Source organism: Carassius auratus, unplaced genomic scaffold, assembly GCF_003368295.1.
Source record: "Carassius auratus strain Wakin unplaced genomic scaffold, ASM336829v1 scaf_tig00216378, whole genome shotgun sequence".
NCBI classification, from domain to species: domain Eukaryota; kingdom Metazoa; phylum Chordata; class Actinopteri; order Cypriniformes; family Cyprinidae; genus Carassius; species Carassius auratus.
In genome coordinates, this window is record NW_020528536.1 from 24670 (window position 1) to 48600 (window position 23931).

The 23931-nt window shown below is 43.5% G+C and overlaps 2 protein-coding genes across 4 annotated transcripts; one reads left to right on the top strand and one right to left on the bottom strand.

Moving 5' to 3' along the window:
* Positions 1-210: 210 nt before the first annotated feature.
* On the bottom strand, positions 211-5422 carry LOC113097708 (Krueppel-like factor 4). Of its 2 annotated transcripts, none has more exons than XM_026262967.1 (4): positions 5092-5422; positions 3572-4241; positions 1337-1501; positions 211-1122 (listed from the first exon to the last, which is right to left on the bottom strand). In XM_026262967.1, exons 1-4 carry the CDS (start codon positions 5113-5115, stop codon positions 947-949), a joined length of 1035 nt encoding a protein of 344 aa, XP_026118752.1. In that variant the 5' UTR covers positions 5116-5422; the 3' UTR covers positions 211-946. The 2 variants fall into 2 exon arrangements, with proteins under 2 accessions (XP_026118752.1, XP_026118753.1); XM_026262968.1 differs by having other exon boundaries at positions 3572-4192; positions 5092-5421.
* A 10278-nt stretch (positions 5423-15700) lies between these two features.
* LOC113097706 (uncharacterized) lies at positions 15701-23404 on the top strand. Of its 2 annotated transcripts, none has more exons than XR_003288931.1 (2): positions 15701-22791; positions 23265-23404. XR_003288931.1 is itself a non-coding variant. In XM_026262965.1 (2 exons), the coding sequence occupies exon 2, from the start codon at positions 16549-16551 to the stop codon at positions 22540-22542; it is 5994 nt and encodes a 1997-aa protein (XP_026118750.1). In that variant the 5' UTR covers positions 15701-15892; positions 16366-16548; the 3' UTR covers positions 22543-23329. The 2 variants fall into 2 exon arrangements, 1 of the variants encoding a protein (XP_026118750.1); XM_026262965.1 differs by having other exon boundaries at positions 15701-15892; positions 16366-23329.
* Positions 23405-23931: the final 527 nt, after the last annotated feature.

Sequence of the window (23931 nt, forward strand, 5' to 3'; positions counted from 1 at the left end):
AGTTTTTTGTTTAGTTTTTACGCTGATGCACAATAACAAATACTAATGCATGTAGCTGTAGAGAATCAGCCTGACACTAGTTCTGTAGAGGCATGAGTAAGAGTGTGCAGTCTGTAATCACACCTGCTGCTAAACAGATGGAAGAAACCCTGATTAACCCATGCTAATGTTGGGACGTGTTGTAATAATCACACATTATTCATGCATAGCTTACTCCATACTAAAGTCAATTTGCATACTTTTAATTTTTATTACTGGATTGCATTCATACATAAAATACAAAAACCTTAATGAAAAAAAGTATTTACAAATGTACAAAACTTCAGATTATATTACACGGATCTGACTATAAACAAAAAGCTTTGTTCAGAGTTAATGTTTCTTATATAAAAATATGAGTGCTTTAATATCAAAATGATTGCACCTCAGAACACAGTGCAGTTTATACGTCCATCACCAGAGAGAGGTCATGCGTTCACCCCAAAATCACTTTATCTTTGGTACCTCACTGAACACCTGGCTATACTCAGCACCGTCTTATAACACACTTATAAATTATTATTCTGTACCTGAAGTTAATAGAAGAAACCGACCCATGAGAAGGATCAGTGTTGTGACGCAATCAAAGGCTTCTTTAATACAGATATTGTCATGTGTCCATCTGTTATCCCTGATATTCATATATTTCCAGTCTTGTGTTTGGCATCTTGGCATCTCCAAGTTTTGTCGTTCCAGTATTGTCCCAGTGTGCAGGAAACGGACTGGGAATCACCAGCATGTTGGAAGACAATGACAAAAAAGGGGAATAAAATAAACTAAAGAGCAGGAAAAGTCCCGATCCTGATGCTGCGGAGGACACAGCTCTAGTTCACTGACTCTTGATCAAAGGCAACACGTGCTTCACTAGTCCACTGGGGTCTTCACTGTTCGGGGTCTTCCAGTCTCGTTATAGATGTCGTTTCATGTGCAGCGCGAGGTGGTCGGACCGGGAGAAGGCTCGGTCGCACTTCTGGCACTGAAACGGCCGATGGCCCGTGTGCTTCCGGTAGTGTCTGGTGAGCTCGTCCGAACGGGCAAACTTCCAGCCACATCCCTCCCAGTCACAGTGATACGGCTTCTCTCCTGAACACACACACACACACACACACAGATGAGCGTTTCACCTGACCAGAACAATCAAGACCCACTGGTCACATTAGAGAGACTGTTCAAATGTTGCTCATCCCTGCGCTGACTGAATAGAAGAGGAAGTTTCACTGCTGTTTGAATAGCAGATCACACCAGCTGTACTGAACACGTCTCCGGTCTCTATATCTCCCAGTCTACAGACACTGACCTGTGTGTGTCCTGTGGTGGGCTTTGAGATGCGAGCTCTTGGTGTATGTTTTTCCACATCCGGTGTAATCACAGGTGTGTGTGGCTGTCCTCTTCCTCGGCCAGGAGCGCCGGCCACGCTTGGGCTTGGACTCTTCAGACAAACACTCGGCTGGAGACATCAGCTCTGGGGAGACGAAAGAGCTCACAGCGTTAGGAAATAATGCTTCACGTTCACAAAATCAACTAATGACTCTGAGAAGCCAATATTCCCTTGATCTTTTGACATGTAAGAGGTCATTGTGCTGTAAAAACATCCTGCACGTTTCAGAACACGAATCTTTATACTGAATGCAGTCTGTCAAAGCGACAGATGTGGGTAAGCACCGCCTCCACACAACACCTGCTTCTACATTGATGCCTGTATAGCCCCGCCCACCGACTCTAAAGCGCTGTCTGTTTAGCCCCGCACACATTACGCATCTGTCTGTTTAGCCCCGCCCACCGACTCTAAAGGCTTGTTCGACTTCATGCAGTTTTGCGCAAACCGATCGTCGGCTGACTTGAAGCAGTGCATGCCGGTTAGAAATTTTGTCCGACTTGATACAGCGCTGACGCCACGTGACTGTGACGTGTGCCGTCAAAGTACCACGAGAGCGATTCGAGAGTAGCCGGAGAACTCAGCCAGCGCAGCTTCTGAAGAGCGGCTGCACAGGTTCTGATGACGACACAACTGATCCACGATTGGCTGGATTCACTGATGACACCGATGACGTGCGTTTCAAGTTTATTGCGAGTCGGCTTCAGTTTCAGAAATTCTCATATGGACTTTAAAAACAGTTCAATACGTTTTTATGTCGTCTTCATCTTATAAATCATATTTATTAAATATTGTTTTACTGTATTTACTTTATTGTTAATATAAAGTTTGTGTATGTTTATTTTGCATGACTTTCTTTTTTATACAGACCTTTTACAGTATTCAGCAGCATAACCTATTTAAATGAGCATTTTTAAGAACTAAAATGTTAATCTAAAAAGCATACAATCTAATGTGGTCATAAATGCTCCTATACAAATGATACATAATACATTATGTTCCTCCATTTGTTTGGTTTCTTCATATTCTCTAGTTTATTTAGCTGTGTTTATACTTCACCTGCATGTGGTTAGCAAACTGCTAACAACTTGCTGTAACTTCAACTTGACAACACTGTTCACTTTCAAATAGTTGGTCTAAATCACAATATAAATCCAACAGAATTGTGCTTTTCTGTATATGAAAATCAGTGGTGTTATGTTTAAAATGTTAAAAAGCTCAGCAGGAGGGCACTGTAAATCTTGTTGCTGAAACCTTCTTGAAAAACACATACCCACCAGGGAATTTTTTTATAGGTTACTTTTATCATTTTGTATAAGCAGAAACACCCATGTCATACTGATAAAGTATATATCCAATATGGTATCTTGTTTTGGAAGGCACCCTTCCAAAACACCACTTTTTTTTTTTTTTTTTTCAAAACACCACTTATACACACATTTAAACGCGATCAAGTAAGCAATCGCCACGTGATCTGCCATGACTGACGTAATTGCAGCAAACTACGGGAGCCACAACGTGTCCGGCTTCATATCTCCGCTTGCAGCTCCTCCCCACCTGCACGCGGCTACTCTCGCCGATCGGTTGCATCCAGCCGCAGCCGATGTCGAACACACCTTAAAGCGCTGTCTGTTTAGCCCCGCCCACCGACTCTAAAGCGCTGTCTGTTTAGCACCGCCCACATTACGCATCTGTCTGTTTAGCCCCGCCCACCGACTCTAAAGCGCTGTCTGTTTAGCACCGCCCACATTACGCCTGTGTCTGTTTAGCCCCGCCCACGATTCACCAAAGTAGTGTTATATTGAGGAATATCGAGAAACCAAACGATAAAGATGCTCTGAAGAAGACTAGACTCTGTGCAGTCGTGTTCTTTACACTTTCTTCCTTCTGATCACGACATTAGGAAAGAGTGGATGAACTCATTTACCGTGAATTTGCACAAGGCACAATTCTGACTTATTTATGTGTTTTTGACCATCAGTGTCCATCAGTTCAGAAGATACACGGTCAAACACACAACTGTTAGCCGATCGCAGCAGTGGGACTGGTTAAAAACAGGACAGAAAACAGCTTCTAAATGAAGTTTTTTGATGTAAAAGTCTTGATAGCATTATAAGTGGAGGTAGAGGTGAGGTAGAGAGTAAGAGCGTGACTGACCCTGGTACTGCCCTGACGGAGGAAAGCGTGAGTATCCGGGCGAGGGCTGATATCCCGGAGCCACAGAGATCACAGGAGTCTGAGGATGTTCGTCTGGAGGCAGAGACGATGTGCACGAGCGGCTGGGACCCATGACCTCTCGGGACACACTGAAGCTGTGCGTCTCCATCAGCGCTCTCCGTGAGTTCAGTCCCAGGTGGAGATCCGTGGGTCGGCTGATGGTGCAGGTGCTGGGATGCTCCTGTTTGATCCCAGGACAAGCAAACGGCTCCGAGCCTCCCTTACTGTAGTCAGTCATCTCCATGGTGGTCTTCACCACAAACTTTCCGTGGAGGCTCGTGGGCTGAAGATACGCAGGATCCAGCTCAGGCCTCATCAGTTCAGCCACAAACCCCCCCGAGGGAGACACGTCGCTGATGTCGGGAATGTTGTAGAGCAGGCTGGAGTCCTGTCCCTGAGGAGACGGCATCTGATAGGAGTAGGACACGGCTCTCTCCTCCTCTTCTTCTTGCTGCTGAAGCATGCAGTTCGACAGGATAAAGTCATAGTCCAGCAGGTCCAGCTCTTCTGACTGCTTCCTGGTCATCACGGAGGGGACGTCCCGGTCAGCACAGCTCCCACCTGTAGACATGCAGGAGCGTTTCAGGTGAGACATCTCCTCCGTCCATCTCTTAATGTGAACACAGACACATGCAGAGGAAGAGAGGACAAGACAAGGTGAGTCTCTCAGAGACGCTCAAGATCAGGATCTCAAACCTTCTAAAATAAGCATTTTTAAATAGAAAATGACCTATATATATTGCCATTAATTAAATATTTTTAGTGGTTAAAAGTTGATTGATTATAATGAAGTGGAAACTTAGATTTTCTGTGATGGTTTCTATTGTTGTTAAAGTGTGTCCTGGTTCTGGTCTTCAACACAAATTATTTCTAGAGACAGCTTGTCCTCTGATGTTATTGTGAATTATTAGAAGACCCTGTCATGCTGCATTGTTTCATGTTTCCAGCTACAGATCTAATTACAGAAGTGTTGTGTAATCAGTGCATGATAAAGAACATAAGACACGAGTCCCTGCAGCACAGAAGCAGTCTTCAGGAGCACAGGTGTGTGTTTGGAGAAATACACTGTACGAGTCACAATCACACATTTCTCTTTTATGACAGAAATCATTAGGATATTAAGTAAAATCATGTTCCATGAAGATATTTAGTAAGTTTCCTTCCGTAAATATATCAAAACTTCATTTTTTATTATTAATATGCATTGCTAAGAACTTCATTTGAACAACTTTAAAGATGATTTTCTCAATATTTAGATTTTCAGATATTGTCCTCTTAACAAACCAGACATCACTGGAGAGATGATTTATTCAGCTTCAGAGGATGCATAAATCGGAATATCAAAAAAACGGAGTATTATTGGTTCTGTGCTCCAGGGTCACAGTATACAGTGCCCGGTTTGCTGGAGAATGGCTTCGGTCCGGTGCTATAACGGATCGGATGTCCCGTGTGATACTCACTGAACCGGCAGCAGGTCCCGTCATCGCCTCGCGCGCAGCGCTGTCAGTGCATGACGTCACACTCGTGACCACCTGCAGTCGGAGAAAGCGCAAAGAATACAATCCTTTAGTCACGGAGCTCCGGGGAAACTCTCGGACACATCAAAGCCTAAAGAGAAAGCGACGGAAGTCTCCGAGCGCACCGCGCAGCTCATGAGTGCAGATCAGTCCAGGTTTATACCGAGCGCGTGCTGACGGAACCGGCCATCTAACCAGCCTCGGCTCGGTGTCGTTACGGGGATTCCCCGGCGCGATCTCTCCAGTGTCTGGACGCGAGTGACTCGTCGGATGCGCGCAGGGCTATCCTCGCCTAGCTCTTAAACCCCGGACACGCCTCTCGTTGCGCGGCAACCGCAGGAAAACACACCTCGTGACGTCATCAAGAGGGAGGAGGGAACGACAACAAAAAAACCGAATCTGGCACCGCGCCGGTATTTTGTATCCACACAAATATGTGCGTGTTAGCAACCGGGATCAACCGACTCCAGCGCGAGAGCCACGGGTGAAAGTCACGATCTCTTCCTGTCTTCTCTCAAACACCTGAGGAACTGATCGTTATTACACCTGACACACGGGACACAGCCCGAGAGACACGTGCAGGACTGAGAAGCCATGCATTCAGTGTTCATCACCTGATCACCTGATACAGTCATTACTACAGACACGTGCACTGAGTCTGGGCAGCATTTCACCTCTGGATTGTGTCTTTTGAGTTACTTTACTTTTTACTTTTAAAGTTATTTGACTTTTATTTAACCTTGCATTGTCGGTTTGCAATTTTTATTAAATGTATGAAAATAAATAGGCACACAAAATAAATGCATTCTAAGAAGGGTTTATATCAGGCCACAAAGGCACTTTGTATACAGTATATATATATATATGAATAATTAGGTAATTGCCACTATTTTTCTCAGAATTCTTTTTTTTTTTTTTTTTTTTTTTACAATTCCAAGAAAAAAGTCAGAAATGTAGGATATGAACACTAAATTGTGAGATATGAACTCAGAAATATTCTTAAAAGTCTATTTTTTTTTCCAGTTGGACAATTTATCACAGCCTTTAATTTTGAATCAAGAGACCCCAGCATCCTTTTAGATCGTTCCTGTGCTGTCCTGAGTCGTTGTGTTAGTGCTGTGTGTCTGTGTGTGTGTGTGTGTGTGTGTGAGAGTGCGAGGCTGAGTGTGTGTGTGTGTGTGTGTGTGTGTGTGTGTGTGTGTGTGTGTGTGTGAGTGCGAGGCTGTGTGTGTGTGTGTGTGTGTGTGCGTGAGTGTGTGTGTGTGTGAGAGTGCGAGGCTGCGTGTGTGTGTGTGTGCGTGAGTGTGTGTGTGTGTGAGAGTGCGAGGCTGCGTGTGTGTGTGTGTGTGTGTGTGTGTCAGTCTCAGAGTAATGTCTCCGCAGTGTCTACAATCATCTCTGTATAATCAGCAAACACGAGCTCGGAGACCATCCTGTTCCTTCAGGATCTTGCTCGTTTGGCTCTGTCAACAGCAGAACACACACACACACACACATTCTCACGCTCAAGCCCTCACACAATACTCGTTCCTGTAGTGTAACTTCATCATTCATGGATGAGATGTTGATTTGCTTACTGTTCTTGATCTCTCAGTGCATCCAGACTCTTCTGTGTGTCATGTTCTGGTTCCTGGTGCTGGATGTTTGTGTTTAGTGAAATATCTCATCTTGGTGGCCCAGTCTGAGCGTGGAGATATACTTGACTCTTTGTTTTCATGACAAAAACCTAAAAAGCTATTTTGGGAAAGAGAAACTTGAGGTTATCTAGTGCCATCAGATGCAGTGTTGATGTCCTCTGGTGTTTATCTTCCCTTCCTTCAAAGGTGTTTCACTCTCAGTTTCGCTGTGTAACACTGTAAGCTGCTGTTTCTGAAAGCACAATATAAGAATCAGAAATCAGCTTATGTTTGGTTATATGAGGACTTTATGCAAATGCCACTCTTCTCCAGGGTCAACACCAACAGGAATGGCTTGGAATATCCTCGCTATATATTTGCATTTCAGAGCTCAAACATATTTATAGGTTTCCAAGAGATGTGTCCTTTCATTTCCTTGGAATAGTGTGTTCGCTTACTGATATGATGACTGATGATTCACAAACCTGTGGGAAAATCCTGACAGACTCCATATATCCAGGAATCAGAATGCAAATGATATATTTAAATAAACAGGTGATCTCTCCTCTTCTGATGCTTCAGTATATTTGCATACGCTGGAGACTCAGAGGATCATCAATGAATGAACAGCTGCTTCCAGAACAAAACATGTTTTCACCAATCATTGTTCGGTCTGGATTAGTCTGGTTCATGTTTCTCACTGTTAAAGCTTCAGTGTTTGGGAACATAAGTATCTTCACAGCCGTAGGTCAGGTGTAATTCTGAAGCTGTACAAACTGAGATTCGAACGGGATGGGAACAGTGCAGTTTAATGGTGGACTGAAAGAAAGCCGCTGAGATAAACATTGTTTAGAGAGAAACAGAACGAGATGTCAGAGTCATTAAACAGGTTTCCATACACAACAGACTCTACTGTGTGTATAGAGCTGTGCTTTCTTATTTAGAAAAAGTAAACAAGATGCTAGTTTCATAGTTGCATGTCCAGATGTTCCTCCTGTATAATAGCAATGGGCTAAACCAACACCATGCTCTTTTTTAGGAGCAGACGTGAGCTCCTGTCGTGAGGCAGTCTGTGCCTCCTCTGAGCTCCAAGGGATTCCTCCTCGCTCTTAAATATGTGGTTATTTTTAACCCATGGTGTAAGAGCGGCCCAGCGCCGCCCACTCTGTAACAATGATCCCCTTCAGCCAGCAGAGGAAGTGGACAGGAGCCACACTTCCTGGTCATGTGACCCGCGACAGAGGGATTTAACCCCTTCAGCACGGCCAGGGTGTGTGATGATGTCACTGGGCTTCTCCAGGATTAGAAACCTCTAAAAAGATGGAAAGACAGCTCTTCAGCACACATTCACACACGACCCATACGCCTGAGCAGAGTGTGTGTGTGATCTCTGTTAGATACTCTCAGTTCTTACTCTGGAAGTGTCAGTCTCTGTGTAAATGTTTTACTTTAAATACAATTCTTTGCTGACAGATATATTTCACACAGTTATTTACATTACATCTACATTTAAGAAGACAGTGTTTGTCAAAGAGCCAGCTATATTCGTAATAAACACTCAGTGTTGGGGAAAGTTACTCTTGAAGTAATGCCTTACAATGTTGGATTACTTCATAAAAAGTGACTAATTGAGCTACTGTTTATGGAAAGTAATGCATTGGTAGTTTTTCGTAACTTTTTGTCATCTGCGCTTGGCTTGACTATTCATTTTAATAACAAAAACCCAAATGTTATATTTTTATAAGCTGTAAGGGCCTTAAGCTTTCGTATATGTCACCGTGATGGTGATTAGTGTTGATGTGAATGACAATGTGCATCTTATACAGTATATGTGTAAATCTGCTGGCTGTATATCAATTCATGAAATAATATGTTTTTTAATTGTAAAATCCGTAAAGCCTTTTATGTTACTACTGTATTTTTTATGACAAAATTCTGGCAACCACAGCTGCCAGTTTTTACCGTAAACTGTAATTGTTTAATTTTATAAATTTATTCAGAGCAGATTTATTTTCTCAAAGCACACAAGCAACACTATCACCCAGTGATCACTCCTGAAGCCAAAGCATTGTTTTGGGGTGATTTGTGTTGGCGTATATCTTCACATAAGACTTGATTACGGTCTAATGGCTGAGCGCAGACTGATTCTGGATTCACTCCAGGCGACTGAGAAGCAAAGTGATGAAACAAAATGCAAACGAGTGCAACTTTCCGGGTCTCTGGAAATGAATGTGAGATGTGAACCTCTCCCCGTTCCTCCAGACAGACGTTCACTGGGATTCCCCAAACTCTACCCCGCTGGAACCTGACGTCATGTAGACCTCTGCGTGCACACGTTGTCTGTGACCTGCTCTTCTCTGATGTAATGCTTGGTGAAGCTCGTCCAGCTGTAGACGCTGTCTCAAACTTTCTGATGTTCATGATGTGACCAAGACGTTTCCGTCACATTCTGCTCCTGCTTTCATTCCCTTTAACCTCCTGTGTTCTTCATCAGTCAGTATTTCTGCCCTGTTGTTTCGATGAAGTGTCTGGGATGTTTTTATAGGTTTGAAATGAGCAGCTTGTGTATTTTCCAGGGGCACACTAGATTTGGACCATGCAAGATCCTTCACCGTAGTGAATATGGATATGGAATATGGAGGAAACATAATGAAACAGACTTTTTTTATTTGAATTTGTGTTTTTTCAAATGTTTTCTTCACATGAAACCAAGAGTCTGTGACGTTTAGCTTGGTCAAGCATCTTACGCTTTGCAGAATCACACATCAGTGGAATAAACTTCATATTTGGAGCAATAACGGAAAATGCTTCACAATATGCTTATGTAACCGCGCCATATATTCATGTTTCACGTTGTAGTTCTGAATCTGTGTCCAACGTGCAATGGATTGTTGCAAACAGGTGTGAAATATCCAGTAAATTATGGAAACTTTCCCAGAGTTTATTTTTGTGAAGTAGGAGATGTAGGTGTAGGTTCCCTCCAACTCTCTCAGGGAAAACTGTAGAAACATGGTATTTTTTCTAGTTGTCCATTTTGAGGAGTGCCAGTTTGTTGGGATGTCTTGTAGGAGATCTCTCTGCTTCTACAGAATATTCTCCTCCAGACCTCGGACAGTAACGTGAGGCAAGGCTCGACTACGGTTTGGCTTCTCCAGCCGAATTACAGTCCAGAGAGTTTAAACGAAACTCTGAATGGAAAGAGAGTTTGGCAGGAGTGAAGAGAAAGTCGTGGGAAAAATACTTCTGAAAGAACTGCTCTGTTCAAGAAATAGAAATAACGATGAGAGAGTGTGTCACACAGAACAAAATTGTCATAACCTTTGTTTTGTGTCTTTGGATTGGGTTTCTTCTCCAGAGCAGTCCATCCAACAGCATCTAGTTGTTGTCTTTTAATGTTAAACGTTTTCTTTTGGAGACAGCATCACTGTGATGACCGTCTGTGGGACACACATCTCTTGGTGGAGATTCCTGATTGAGTTTATTATCTCGGGTTTGAAGTTTCCAACTTCGCTGGTTTGTTCTCCTGTGGACTGGACAATAATGAGCACAGACCGCTGAAAACCCTGTAGATGACATGTTTGCTTTCGGCATAAACCAGAGATATGTGACGTTTGTTTAAAGAGGTTTTCTAGGTCTTTTATAGTGTTTGTGATGCCATTGCAAGATTTACGGGGGATATACAGCACCAGTCAAATGTTTGGACACAACTACTCATTCATGGTTAGGACATCTTTATGATGATTTTCCACACTTTAGAGGAGTTTTATCATAAACGTCCAAATTATGAAGGAACACTAATGGAAGAGTGGGATCATTGTGCAGTAAACGATCTGAGCTGCTTCTGGGCTTTTCCATTAGTGTCTCCATGAGAATTAACCCTTAGAAGCCCTTAGATCAAACATGTTTATAGTGATGGGAAACTAATGTTAGGCTGGTCCAGGTGTAAAGAGATACTGCTGAAGGTCATCCTCATTAAGGGAGACCTCTCTTTCCGTGTCTGTTGTGGTACGATGGAGACGATGAAGTTCCACAGATGTGTTCAAACTAGAACAGGACTTCATTGTTAGTAATAATGTGAATGGACAGAGAAGCCCTGGGAAAATCAGAAACTATGTGTTTGTGAGTGTGTTTGCCAACCAGGAACCAAGAGCTCGGTGATCTTAGCGTGAAGCGTCTCCACATCTAGTGACCAGAAGATCACAGAGCCTCTTTATAGCCTTGTTTTAGTCATGTGGGGAATGACCGCAGTAATAATCATGGAGAGTCTCTCGTCTCGTTCATGCAGCAGTTCTTTATGACTTCAGTCTGAAGGTCAGAGAGATGACGTGAATCGAGCCAATGAGTGACAGATGAGAGATGACCATCCAAGCTGCTCAGGAGTTTACTCTCTCCAATCTAACATTGTTTATACCGTTGTACTGTATAATTTTCGTATGGGAAAAACTGTGAAAAATAACTTTCATAATAGTTTTACATTAGTTTTCCATTGAATCTGGACACATTTGATTGAGATGGGAAATGACTTGGGATATTAAGACTTTTCCTGAACAAAATTATGTGAGTTTATCAACATTAACATTAATATTTATTGTTGGTTCATGTTAGTTAATGCATTAACTAATGTTATTGTAAAGAAAAAAATAGATATTCTGTAAGTCTTTGTCATTTGTTTCCTGTGTGAATGAGTGAAAGCAGATTTTTTGGTTGTTCTTAAAATAGCAGCTGAGAGAATTCATGTCTGTGGCTTTTAACTGCGTCAGCTGTTCTGCTAGTGACACACTAAACCAGAAGAGCTCAGGTCATTACACACACACACACACACACTGACACACCCACTGGGTAAACACACACACTCGCACACACACACACACTCGCTCACACACACTTGCACACACACTCGCACACACTCGTATTCCCTCTCAAAGACTGCAGGTATGCAAACACTCGCAGGTATGTTTCTAGACACACATGTGTACGCACAGAATTGCACAACAGACGCACAAACACAAATGCATGACGGCTTGCTCTTACTACAAACTATTTGGCAAATTACACTATAGGACGAATGTAATGCATTACTTTTAAAAATAACTTTCCCCAAAACTGGTTGAATCACATTTTGCAACATCAATACTGGTATTGAACTGAACTGAATCAACATTGAGCTAACATGAGCTGAATAACGAGAGATAGTTTTATTTATTTATTATTGTATTATTGTAAAAAGCACTATATAAATAAAGGTGCCTTCACTTTCCAGAGCTGCCGAGCAGAATTTGGATTGTCTTCATAATCGAGTTTGATTCTGCTGTTCTCCTGTTCATCTGTTATCAGTTTTGTATAAAGCTGTGTTGAATTAAATGAAACTTGAGAGTCTCTCAGCGTAAATAAGAGCGGATGCAAGTTCAGAAGGAAAGCATGCATCTCTATTTCTGTCCTATTTGCTTATAACTTGTTTCAAACATGATGCATTCATTTCGCTTTGCCTAATTTCAAATATATGTGGAAGTAGTGGAGTTACAGGTAAAGCTGGTAAATCTTCCTGCTGTCTTCAGCTTTATTTCTAAAACGCTTTATACAATACAGATCATCAGAGATTCAGAGATAAAGGGAAACTAGTGAACTATGAAGGAGATCAGATTCAGCTTTAGAGCAGCTCTACAGAAGAACAGAGACTCGGTCAGGTTTAGTGCGTGCACACACACGTCTCTCAGACCCTGACTACACAAACACACAGCTGACTGCACCGAACTCCATCAGGACACAGAGATCATTCGCTTGTGAAGGCCGACTCGAACACACAGACGTTTTGTCACCAGTCTGATTCTGATGTTTATCTGGGTTTCTCTGGCCGCCAGCCGGACTCGTGTATTAGGAGATGGAGAAGAGATAAGCGAGGGTTAATGAGCACAGTACGGTGACAGAGGAACAGTCTACACCCCTGCTGACAGTCAAAGACTCGCTCTGTGCCCCACAATCTTCCTCCATCGCTCCTGCTCTGTTTGGCGTTCAGGACGGTTTACACAGATAATTAGGTCCTTATTATAATCTCATTAACACACATATAGAAAGCACAACATGCACTCAGTCTAACTGAAAGGCAAAAGTAATCTCTTCAGTTTCACCATCGTGATCTGTAGGACACAGTAAAGCACAGAGTCAGAGTCAGATCCTGAGTCGAGCGCCGGCTGATGAAGTCATGCTCTCTCTCCGGACGCGCTGGCATGGGTGAGTCCATCCGGAGCGTTTCTCAGCGCTTATGTAAGAGCCGTCTCCGGAGGCTGGGTGTGGAGACCAGAGGCTCTGATCTGGTTCCTGGAGGAAGGACACCGGGATACGAGCCCTGAATCTGCTGTTTCACTCCTGCGTGGTTCCACAAGCATCGCCAAGAATCTCACTCACAAAAAACATCCATAGCTTTAGCCACAGAACATAACGGGAATACTAGAGTTAAGAAGTGCATTGATTGAGCCGTGGGAATGTAAATCAGCTGTTTTCTGTGATCAGAACTGTATTTCCAGCATCATTCCTCCAGTCTTCAGTGATCTTCAGAAATCAGAATAATATGATGATTTACTGCTCAAGAAACATTTCTGATTATTATCAATGTTGAACACAGTTGTGCTGCACAATATTACTGTGGAAACTTTGCTTCATTTTTTTCTTCCAATTTTTAACTAGATTTTTTTATATATATAAATACTAGATTTCCTTACATGTATTTTAAATTTGATGCATAAATATAAAATGTAGATATTCATCTATAATGAACATTTTCACTTCACACGTCATCTCTGTTTTTATTGATTGTTTTCTCAAAAACATTAGGGAAGCAGTTTCTGTGTCTCTTGAAGGAGAAATCATTCAGCGTGTGCATCTGAAGGCTGATAAGACGAGTGTTTTTCCAGATGTGTGTTTGTGAGCTGGAGCTGATAAGAACAGGGAACGGCGTTTCTCTCGAGAGAAATCTGATTAAAGTCAGACTTTAGTGTCATAATATAATGTAATATATAATAGTGTCATTATGTAGCGCTTTTCACAACACACATGGGTTTAAAGCAGCTTTAGAGAAAGTCAGACTGTCAGAATGCTTTAACATCGAATGGTTTTAGGATGTTAGGCAATGTAGAATATATAATGATGATCCCATCTAGCTATACTGTGTTTCTGTTGTGCAGATAGATCAAGTACCAGTGAAACTGTTATAGCCAGAGGATAGTTCTAGCACTTTGATTAAACATGATTATACATTTTAGCACATCTATCTCAGTCTAAACGGTCTGATCTGATTTCAAGTAGCTTTTGGTTATTTGGGATGCAGCGTGCACTCTGTGTGTCCAACAGATAATCCTGGCATCCTCCTGAAGAAGTCATGAATACTGCATGAGATGATGGATGGACGTGATCATCACAGCGTTTCTGTAGATCATGCTTCTCACATGCTTTGAGTTTCTCTCAATCCTTCGCTCCAGCAGTGTGTTTTTCAGCTCAGTCCTGGTTTTCATCTGTGCAAAACCACCAAATCAGGCTCATAAATGTAAATTACAGCCCAATAAAAGCAGCTGAGGGGTTTGTAGGGTTGTGTGCCTCCTCCTGCTCTTATAAAACAGCCTCGGCTCTGATTTAACACACACACATCGGGCCCCTGTGTGTTATAATGAGCCTTCATCAGACGAACTATTCCTGGTTGTTCTTTTCTTTGTGTCAAGATTAGAAAAGTTTGAACTCATTTCTTATTGTACACTGCACTGATAGAACGAGACATTGTGAGTCAGTGAGAGACTTCTTACGCAAAATAGATCATTAACAGATATTCCCAGCTGCAGCGTGTGTGTGTGTGTGTGTGTGTGTGTGTGTGTGTGTGTGTGTGTGAGTGTGTGTGTGTGTAGGTGTGTGTGTGTGTGTGTGTGTGTGTGTGTGTGTGAGTGTGTGTGTGTGTAGGTGTGTGTGTGTGTGTGTGTGTGTGTGTGAGTGTGTGTGTGTGTGTGTGTGTGTGTGTGTGAGTGTGTGTGTGTGTAGGTGTGTGTGTGTGTGTGTGAGTGTGTGTGTGTGTGTGTAGGTGTGTGTGTGTGTGTGTGTGAGTGTGTGTGTGTGTGTGTAGGTGTGTGTGTGTGTGTGTGTGTGTGTGTGTGTAGGTGTGTGTGTGTGTGTGTGTGTGTGTGTGAGTTGTGTGTGTGTGTGCGTGTGTGTGTGTGTGTGTGTAGGTGTGTGTGTGTGTGTGTGTGTGTGTGTGTGTAGGTGTGTGTGTGTGAGTGTGTGTGTGTGTGTGAGTGTGTGTGTGTGTGTGTGTGTGTGTGTGTGTGTGTGTGTGTGTGTGTGTGTGTGTGTGTGAGAGTGTGTGTGTGTGTGTGTGTGTGTGTGAGTGTGTGAGTGTGTGTGTGTGTGAGTGTGTGTGTGTGTGTGTGTGTGTGTGTGTGTGTGTGTGTGTGTGTGTGAGTGTGTGTGTGTGTGTGTGTGTGTGTGTGTAGATGTGTGTGTGTGTGTGTGTAGGTGTGTGTGTGTGTGTGTGTGTGTGTGTGTGTGTGTGTGTGTGTGTGTGTGTGTAGGTGTGTGTGTGTGTGTGTGTGTGTGTGGTGTGTGTGTGTGTGTGTGTGTGTGTGTGTGTGTAGATGTGTGTGTGTGTGTGTGTAGGTGTGTGTGTGTGTGTGTGTGTGTGTGTGTGTAGATGTGTGTGTGTGTATGTGTGTGTGTGTGTGTTTGAGTGAGTGAGAGTGTGTGTGTGTATGTGTAGGTGTGTGTGTGTGTGTGTGTGTGTGTAGGTGTGTGTGTGTGTGTAGGTGTGTGTGTGTGTGTGTGTGTGTGTGTAGGTGTGTGTGTGTGTGTGTGTGTGTAGATGAAGACCGTAGATGAAGCTCAAGCTGTTCTGAACCTTCATCTTCAGAACACAAAAGAAGATATTGTTAATGAAATCTGAGAGATGTCTGTGTTGTGAATTCTTTCCTTTTAAGTTTAAGAGTTGCGATCTGCGTTATGTTGCAGTAATGACTTGCGTAAATAACGTAGTGCAGCATTCATAGTATGTACGGTTGTAACGTGACCGGTTATTCACTGTTGCTTCAGCACGGCAGACCCGCCGCGCGCTCTCACTCAGGTGCAGTGTTTATGTGCAAGAGAAAGTGCGTGATGAAGTAAGTTACTTCAATATATATTGTTAATTACCTAGATAATTACAGTGTACCACGATCGTGTTAACTTTAACAGTGTTTATGATGTTATTGATGTTATTGATGTTTAGCGATCTTTTTGAGTGTAATTTGATCCTGTTTAACGAGCGGTTTAGCCCGCTAGCATCGCAGCGTGCATTGTTCATGTTTACAATTTTATTACATTGAAGTGACATTTCATGGTGATAATAACTTCCAGCAGCTATTATTACTAACTTCTGTATTAATGATACATTCTCATTTCTGTATATATTTTATATTTCGTTGTTTGTAATTTTACTAAGCAGATTATTCTCACAGATATATTGCTGATACATTTCTATATATATTCTATATCAGCGCATTTGACAGTTGTTTATTATAGAGTTTGTTATATGTTGAGTTATTGGTAATATGTGAACAATGAGTATTTATATCTGTTGTTTTATTTATTTCAGAAACTACCTCAAATACACTAACATGTGTGTTAGGTCACATCTTGTGCAATAAATCATCAAATAAATATGATGACTCCGACTCCTTGACAAGAGTTCTGCAGCGGTCAATAAATATTAACCAGCATTCAGTGGGGCAATCCCCAACATTGGTCCTTCGAGCCGGAGCTATTGACTACTGCAGTGATGTCATCGAAAGAGCAAGCCACTTCTCTCCCTCAAACTGAGACGTCAGACAGACCCTCACGGCATCGTCGCACACCCAGGCATCTGGAAGAGTATCATGTTGACTATGGCCATCACCGACCTGCTCTCTCCTCCCCACCCACAGAAGAGGTGCAAGTGGAGCAGAGAGGAGCAGCAGCCGCAGTGGGCCTAGCTAGTCAGTCACGAACAGTCTCCAGACAAGGTGAGCACCCAGACACAAGCTCCATGGATTTGTTGAGCATGAGTTCATTGAGGAAAATGTTGAAGACTATTTCTGACAAAGAGAAGGATGAGGCTGCTGATATGGCTGCACTTCACAGTAAACTTCAACAATATGAAAAACGACAGCGTCGGCGTAAAGAGCTGATGGAACATATCACGTCGTTCTTGAGGGAAGAAGAGGATGAGGAGGATGATCAAAGTGAAAAGCATATAACACCACCAGTACGATCCCCTTCAGTAACTTCTCCACGTTTGCCTCCCTCAAGTCATACTACTCCATCACAGTCACCTGACATTGAGCTACCTACCCAAGGATGTGTGAGTGACATGCAAAAGAATGCAAGTAAATCTCCTGCGGAGGCTGAGGATTTTAACTCTGGATTTGTTCCAATATGTCCAGTCAGTTCAATCCCCTTGTATTCACCAGTATCTTCTGGAACTATACCTACTGTTTCACACCAACAACAACCTGCTATAAGAGCAGAGACTGTGCCACCACTGTTTACGAAGCAGTCCCCCATTTATGATGCTGGAAAGGCTTTTCAACCTCAAGTGCAGCCACCTTTAATGGCACCTAAGCCAGTCTACCAGCACCTTAATGCAGTTTATGGCCATTTGACAGGGTCACCTTCACAACAGCAGTTTACTGCTCTGCCTACAGCAAGTTTTGCGACTCCTCATTATACTCTTATGACTCCAGCAGCATCAGTCTCTCAAACCCAGCCTAGAGTTCCAGTTATGACACTACATCCTCCTGCCTTTGATACCCCCTCTCTGCAGCCATTTAATAAAGCACTGAATCCAACTGAATACTTTGTGCCTCAACGCCCTTTGCATGCTGCCCCACAACCAAAGATTCCTGATTTTGTGAATGACAATGAAAGGGAATTTGCTAACCTGAAGTTAGCACTGGACAACCTTCTTGAACCACATGCAGAGCTAGATGAGAAATACAAGTACCATATTTTGCTGGAGCACCTCAAATTGCCTGAAGCACAGATGATTGGCCAGTCTTGTCGCCATCATTTGTACCCATATTCAGCAGCTATGCAAGCCCTTCAGTTGCAATATGGTCAACCACACCAACTGGCTCAGAGCGAAATAGCAGCAATCCTCACAGCCCCAGAGGTCAAACCAAATGATGCTCACAGCTTCCAGAGTTTCGCTCTTCGTGTACACCTCTTAGTGAGTATGCTTTTGTCGTTGGAGGGTACCAGAGGGATGGAGTTGAACTGTTGTTCACATGTAGATCGTTTACTCAGTAAGCTGCCCAAGTACTTAAGAGATGGCTTCATAGAGTTTCTCCAGCTGAGAGGGAAGCTAAACTCCCCAAGTATTAACCCGTACAACCTACAAGACTTTGCTGGATGGCTCCAAGTCAAGGCTCAGCAACAGCGACTTTCCAGTAGGTTAGTGCAACGTTACCAGTATGAAAGAGCACCCAGTAGTTCAAAGGAGAAGAATGCAGCTAAACCGAAAAGCCAAAGTACAACCTTGTATCATGGTGTATCACCCACAGAGACTAAACCATCCTCCAGTCCTAAGGTGTCTTGGAAAAGAACATCACCCAAAGTTATCTGCCTATTCTGTGGCAGCAAAGATCACTACATCACTCGATGCAGTAGTATCAGAGAGCAGCCTGTTGCTGAACTTTGCAAGTGGATTTCGGAGGAAAAGCGCTGCTGGAAATGTGCTCGTTCCCATGCCCCCGAGACCTGTAATCTAAAGAAACCCTGCAGTGACTGTGGTGGTATTCACCTTCAAGTGCTTCATGGTGTGGCCCAAAGTTATACAACTAACACAGCATCAGCTAACTCTGAGAGCCGTATCTACCTCTTACCATCCATTGCATCAGGCAGAGTCCTTCTGAAGGTGGTACCAGTGCTGCTACATCACAGATCAAAGACATTTGAGACTTATGCTATACTGGATGATGGAGCACAGCGCACCATGATCCTGCCCACTGCTGTCCAGCAACTGCAGCTGAAAGGCGAACCTGAGACTCTAGCCCTTCGTACCGTCCGACCAGACACTACTCACCTCAGTGGCACAAAAGTCACCTTTGAAATCTCTCCGAGAAATAACCCAGAGAAACGTTATCAGGTGTTAGGAGCATTTACAGCTTCTGGTCTTGATCTGGTAGAACAAACATACCCAGTTCAGGCTCTTCGGAGACGGTATGCACATCTAAGGGGAGTTCCACTACAGCCATTTCACAAAGTGCATCCGCTTGTACTCATTGGTTCGGACCAAGTTCATCTCATTACAGCCAAAGAGCCAATTCGTCAAGGCACCAAAGGGGGTCCAGTAGCAGTCCATACAGCTCTTGGGTGGGCTCTCCAAGGAGCAGTAATGGGTACCACAGACCAGGCACCAGTGCAGCAATGTTTCTTTATCTCTACAGCTCACACAGATGATCTTCTCTACAGAAATGTGGAAAGGTTATGGCAATTGGACGTATTGCCCTTTCGCAATGAGAAGCTGGTGGTCCGGTCCAGACAAGATAACGAGGCTATGCAGCTGCTTGAGTCTCAAACGCAGCAAGTCAGTGTACAGGGTGTACAACGTTATGCCACCCCACTTCTGTGGAAGACAGGTGCCCTTAAGCTCAAGGGATCTATGCAATCTGTTCTTGCAAACCTAAGAAGTACTGAAAGGAGACTCCAGAAAGACCATGTGAAGGCCTCAATCTACTCAGGAGAGATTGCTAAACTCATTGAAGCAGATTATGTAGCCAAACTGAACCAAAGGGAAGCAGCCCAGGCAGAAGAATCATGGTACCTGCCCCACCATCTGGTGAGCCATAACAATAAACCACGACTGGTTTTTAACTGTTCATTCAAACACCAGGGTCTTTCTCTTAACAATCAACTCCTGCCTGGCCCTGCTCTTGGACCATCACTGTTGGGCGTCCTTCTGAGATTCAGAGAGCATCATGTGGCTGTAAGTGCAGATATTAAGGGCATGTTCCATCAGGTTCGTCTCCTACCAAAGGACAGACCCTATCTCCGTTTCATTTGGAGAGACCTGCAGAGCGAGAACCCTCCAGATGTATATGAATGGCAGGTCCTACCATTTGGTACAACAAGCAGTCCATGCTGTGCCATCTTCGCTCTGCAACATCATGCTCATAATTCTGAAGCCGAATATCCAGGGTTACAAGAAATAGTACACCAGAGCTTCTATGTGGACAATTGTCTCACAAGCTTTCGTACTGTTGCTGCAGCCAAACAAAAAGTGGATCAATTACGCAGCATGTTAGCAAAAGGAGGATTCGACCTCAGACAGTGGGCTAGTAGTCACCCAGCCGTGATCGCTCATCTTCCTACTGAAGCCCGCTCCTCCGCTACAGAGCAGTGGTTGGTCCAAACCCATGTTGACCCAATGGAGCCCACATTGGGGCTTCGCTGGAACTGCGCAACTGATAGCCTTGGCTATCATTACCGGCCTATTGAGCATGCAGCCCTGACAATGAGAACAGCCTACCAGGTGCTGGCATCTCAGTATGATCCATTGGGGTTTATACTACCATTTACCACAAGGGCTAAGGTAATCATCCAACAGTTGTGGACAAAAAAGAGAGACTGGGATGATCCAAATCTACCGCCAACCCTTAAGGCGGCCTGGATAATTTGGGAGAGTGAGCTAGAACATCTCAGGACAGTATCCATTCCTCGCTGTTACCTAACGGTCTTCACAACTCCAGCAGAACAGAACATTTCCCTCCATGTGTTCTGCGATGCCTCTGAAAAAGCATATGGGGCAGTGGCATATTTTGCAATTCAATCCGACAGTGTCATTCACGTTTCCTTCATAATGGCCAGATCGAGGGTTGCTCCAAAGAGGCAGCAGTCAATGCCTCGTCTGGAGCTTTGTGCTGCCTTAGCTGGAGCACAGCTAGCCAAACTGGTGAGGAATGAGACCACTCTCTCCATCAGTCAGACAATCCTATGGACAGACTCCTTAACTGTGCTGGAATGGATTCAATCAGACTCCTGTCGATATAAAGTGTTCGTCGGAACTCGAGTCTCCGAGATACAGGAGCTAACTGATCACAGATCATGGAGGTACGTAAATACACAGGACAACCCCGCTGACGACATAACACGAGGGAAATCACTCCAAAGTCTGGCTGAGCCTAGTCGCTGGAGTCAAGGACCTCCATTCTTGAAACAAAACGAAGAACACTGGCCTAAAAAACCTGAACTCACCCAGTCAGAGGGAGTATCCGAATTAAAAGGACTTCCAAGCTACTGCCTAATAGCATTTGACATTGTCTCCAACCTCCCTGATTCTACCCAGTTCAAATCATGGTGTGAATTAGTAGAAGCAACTCGACGGGCCTGTCATGGGGCGGCCACATCGGATTGTGCTTCCAGTGAGCCTATAACAAGCAAAGAGGCAGAAGCTGTCCTGATAAGAGCATGCCAACTCCAGAGCTTTCCTGAAGAAGTTGCTGCCCTCAAGGCAAAGAAACCAGTTCCTGCACACAGCCGATTAGTCAGTCTTGCTCCAGAATGGGATCCACTGAAAAACATGATAAGAGTTGGAGGCAGATTAAGAAGGTTAGCAAACTCAGACCCAGAACAAATCCACCCTATTGTGCTGGACTCCAGACACACAATAACGAAGCTCCTTATCAAAGAATTTGATGAGCGTCTGTTACATCCAGGAGCAGAAAGAGTCTACGCTGAAATAAGGAGACAGTACTGGATTCTTAGAGGGCGTCAGGCCATAAAGTACCATCAGCTACACTGTCTGTCCTGTCAGCGATGGAGAGCTCAGCCAAAGGTCCCACAGATGGCAGATTTGCCACCAGAACGCCTCCGATTGCTCTGTCCACCTTTCCACTCAACTGGTGTTGACTGCTTTGGCCCATACCTGGTCAAAATCGGGAGAAGAAATGAGAAACGCTGGGGAATAATCTTCAAATGTCTTACAACTAAGGCAGTACACATTGAGCTCCTCAATTCAATGGATGTAGATGCCTTCCTTCTTGCGCTCCGCCGGTTCATAGCCAGAAGAGGTAAACCACACGAGATTCGTTCGGATTGTGGCACCAATTTCCGGGGAGCTGACAGAGAATTACGGGAAGCTTTCTCAATTATGGAGCCAGAACTCAAAGTTCAGCTTTCAGACTATCAAATTAGCTTCATGTTCAATCCACCTAGTGCTCCACACTTTGGCGGAATATGGGAGCGTGAAGTCCGTTCCATAAAGAATGCTCTCCAGGTGGCTCTCGGAATGCAAGCTGTCACAGAAGATGTTCTGTCCACAGTCCTAGTGGAAGTAGAAGGGATCCTCAATTCGAAACCATTAGGATATGCCTCATCAGATGTTGCTGACATGGATCCGATTACTCCTAATATTCTCCTTATGGGGCGGCGGGATGCATCGCTGCCTCAGGTGGCATACGCTCCAGGAGACATGGGGCGGCGGCGATGGCGGCACTGTCAGAACATGGTGGACCAGTTCTGGATTCACTTCACTAGAAACTACTTGCCTACGCTCCAGACCCGACAGAAGTGGCATAAGGCTTCAAAGAACCTGGAAGTTGACTCTGTCGTATTGATTGTGGATCCGCAGCTCCCAAGAGCTCAGTGGCCCATAGGCAGAGTTCGAAAGACATTGCCCAGTAGTGATGGATGTGTGCGGACTGCTGAAATCGTCGTTAATGGTAAAGTTTACACCAGACCAGTTGCCCGCCTGATAGAGTTACCTGCTTTAGAAGGTAATACCAAAGACATTTAGAGAATTCCCTTTATTACCCATTTGCTGCTCAAATGTGGGGGCGGCTGTTGTGAATTCTTTCCTTTTAAGTTTAAGAGTTGCGATCTGCGTTATGTTGCAGTAATGACTTGCGTAAATAACGTAGTGCAGCATTCATAGTATGTACGGTTGTAACGTGACCGGTTATTCACTGTTGCTTCAGCACGGCAGACCCGCCGCGCGCTCTCACTCAGGTGCAGTGTTTATGTGCAAGAGAAAGTGCGTGATGAAGTAAGTTACTTCAATATATATTGTTAATTACCTAGATAATTACAGTGTACCACGATCGTGTTAACTTTAACAGTGTTTATGATGTTATTGATGTTATTGATGTTTAGCGATCTTTTTGAGTGTAATTTGATCCTGTTTAACGAGCGGTTTAGCCCGCTAGCATCGCAGCGTGCATTGTTCATGTTTACAATTTTATTACATTGAAGTGACATTTCATGGTGATAATAACTTCCAGCAGCTATTATTACTAACTTCTGTATTAATGATACATTCTCATTTCTGTATATATTTTATATTTCGTTGTTTGTAATTTTACTAAGCAGATTATTCTCACAGATATATTGCTGATACATTTCTATATATATTCTATATCAGCGCATTTGACAGTTGTTTATTATAGAGTTTGTTATATGTTGAGTTATTGGTAATATGTGAACAATGAGTATTTATATCTGTTGTTTTATTTATTTCAGAAACTACCTCAAATACACTAACATGTGTGTTAGGTCACATCTTGTGCAATAAATCATCAAATAAATATGATGACTCCGACTCCTTGACAAGAGTTCTGCAGCGGTCAATAAATATTAACCAGCATTCAGTGGGGCAATCCCCAACAGTCTGTGTGTCTGTATCTGTTGACCCTAAACTCTGGCAGGGGTTTAATCCCAACTTCAAAATGTAATGAAGCTATTGTTGTGTTTATTGCCAAAACACAATCAGTTCAGCTGTTCGTGAGAGTAGAGCTTCTAGCAGAGGAAGAAAGACGCTTTATACTAACCAAGACAAACTGAACAAACCTATTTCCAAAAACCTTTGAGATGGAAGAGGACTTGTATTTTTGCTCTACTCTCACTTCAACAACACACATTCATCCACGTTCTCTTCATCAGATATCTACACGGAAATTAGGATTCATTAGGAAATTAGGTTCATACAAAGCATTTGCATTGCTTCATAAAATTGGGATTAGATCACTGACTGGAGCCACGGATTATATTTAAGATTGAAAGTTTTGGGCGAACAGACTTTCAATGAGGGACTGAAATCAACTTTAAATAGAAATATTCTTGATTGGTGTTTTGAGTTTGAATAAAGGTTTCATGGGTTTGGAAGTACATGAGGACAGAATTTGATTTA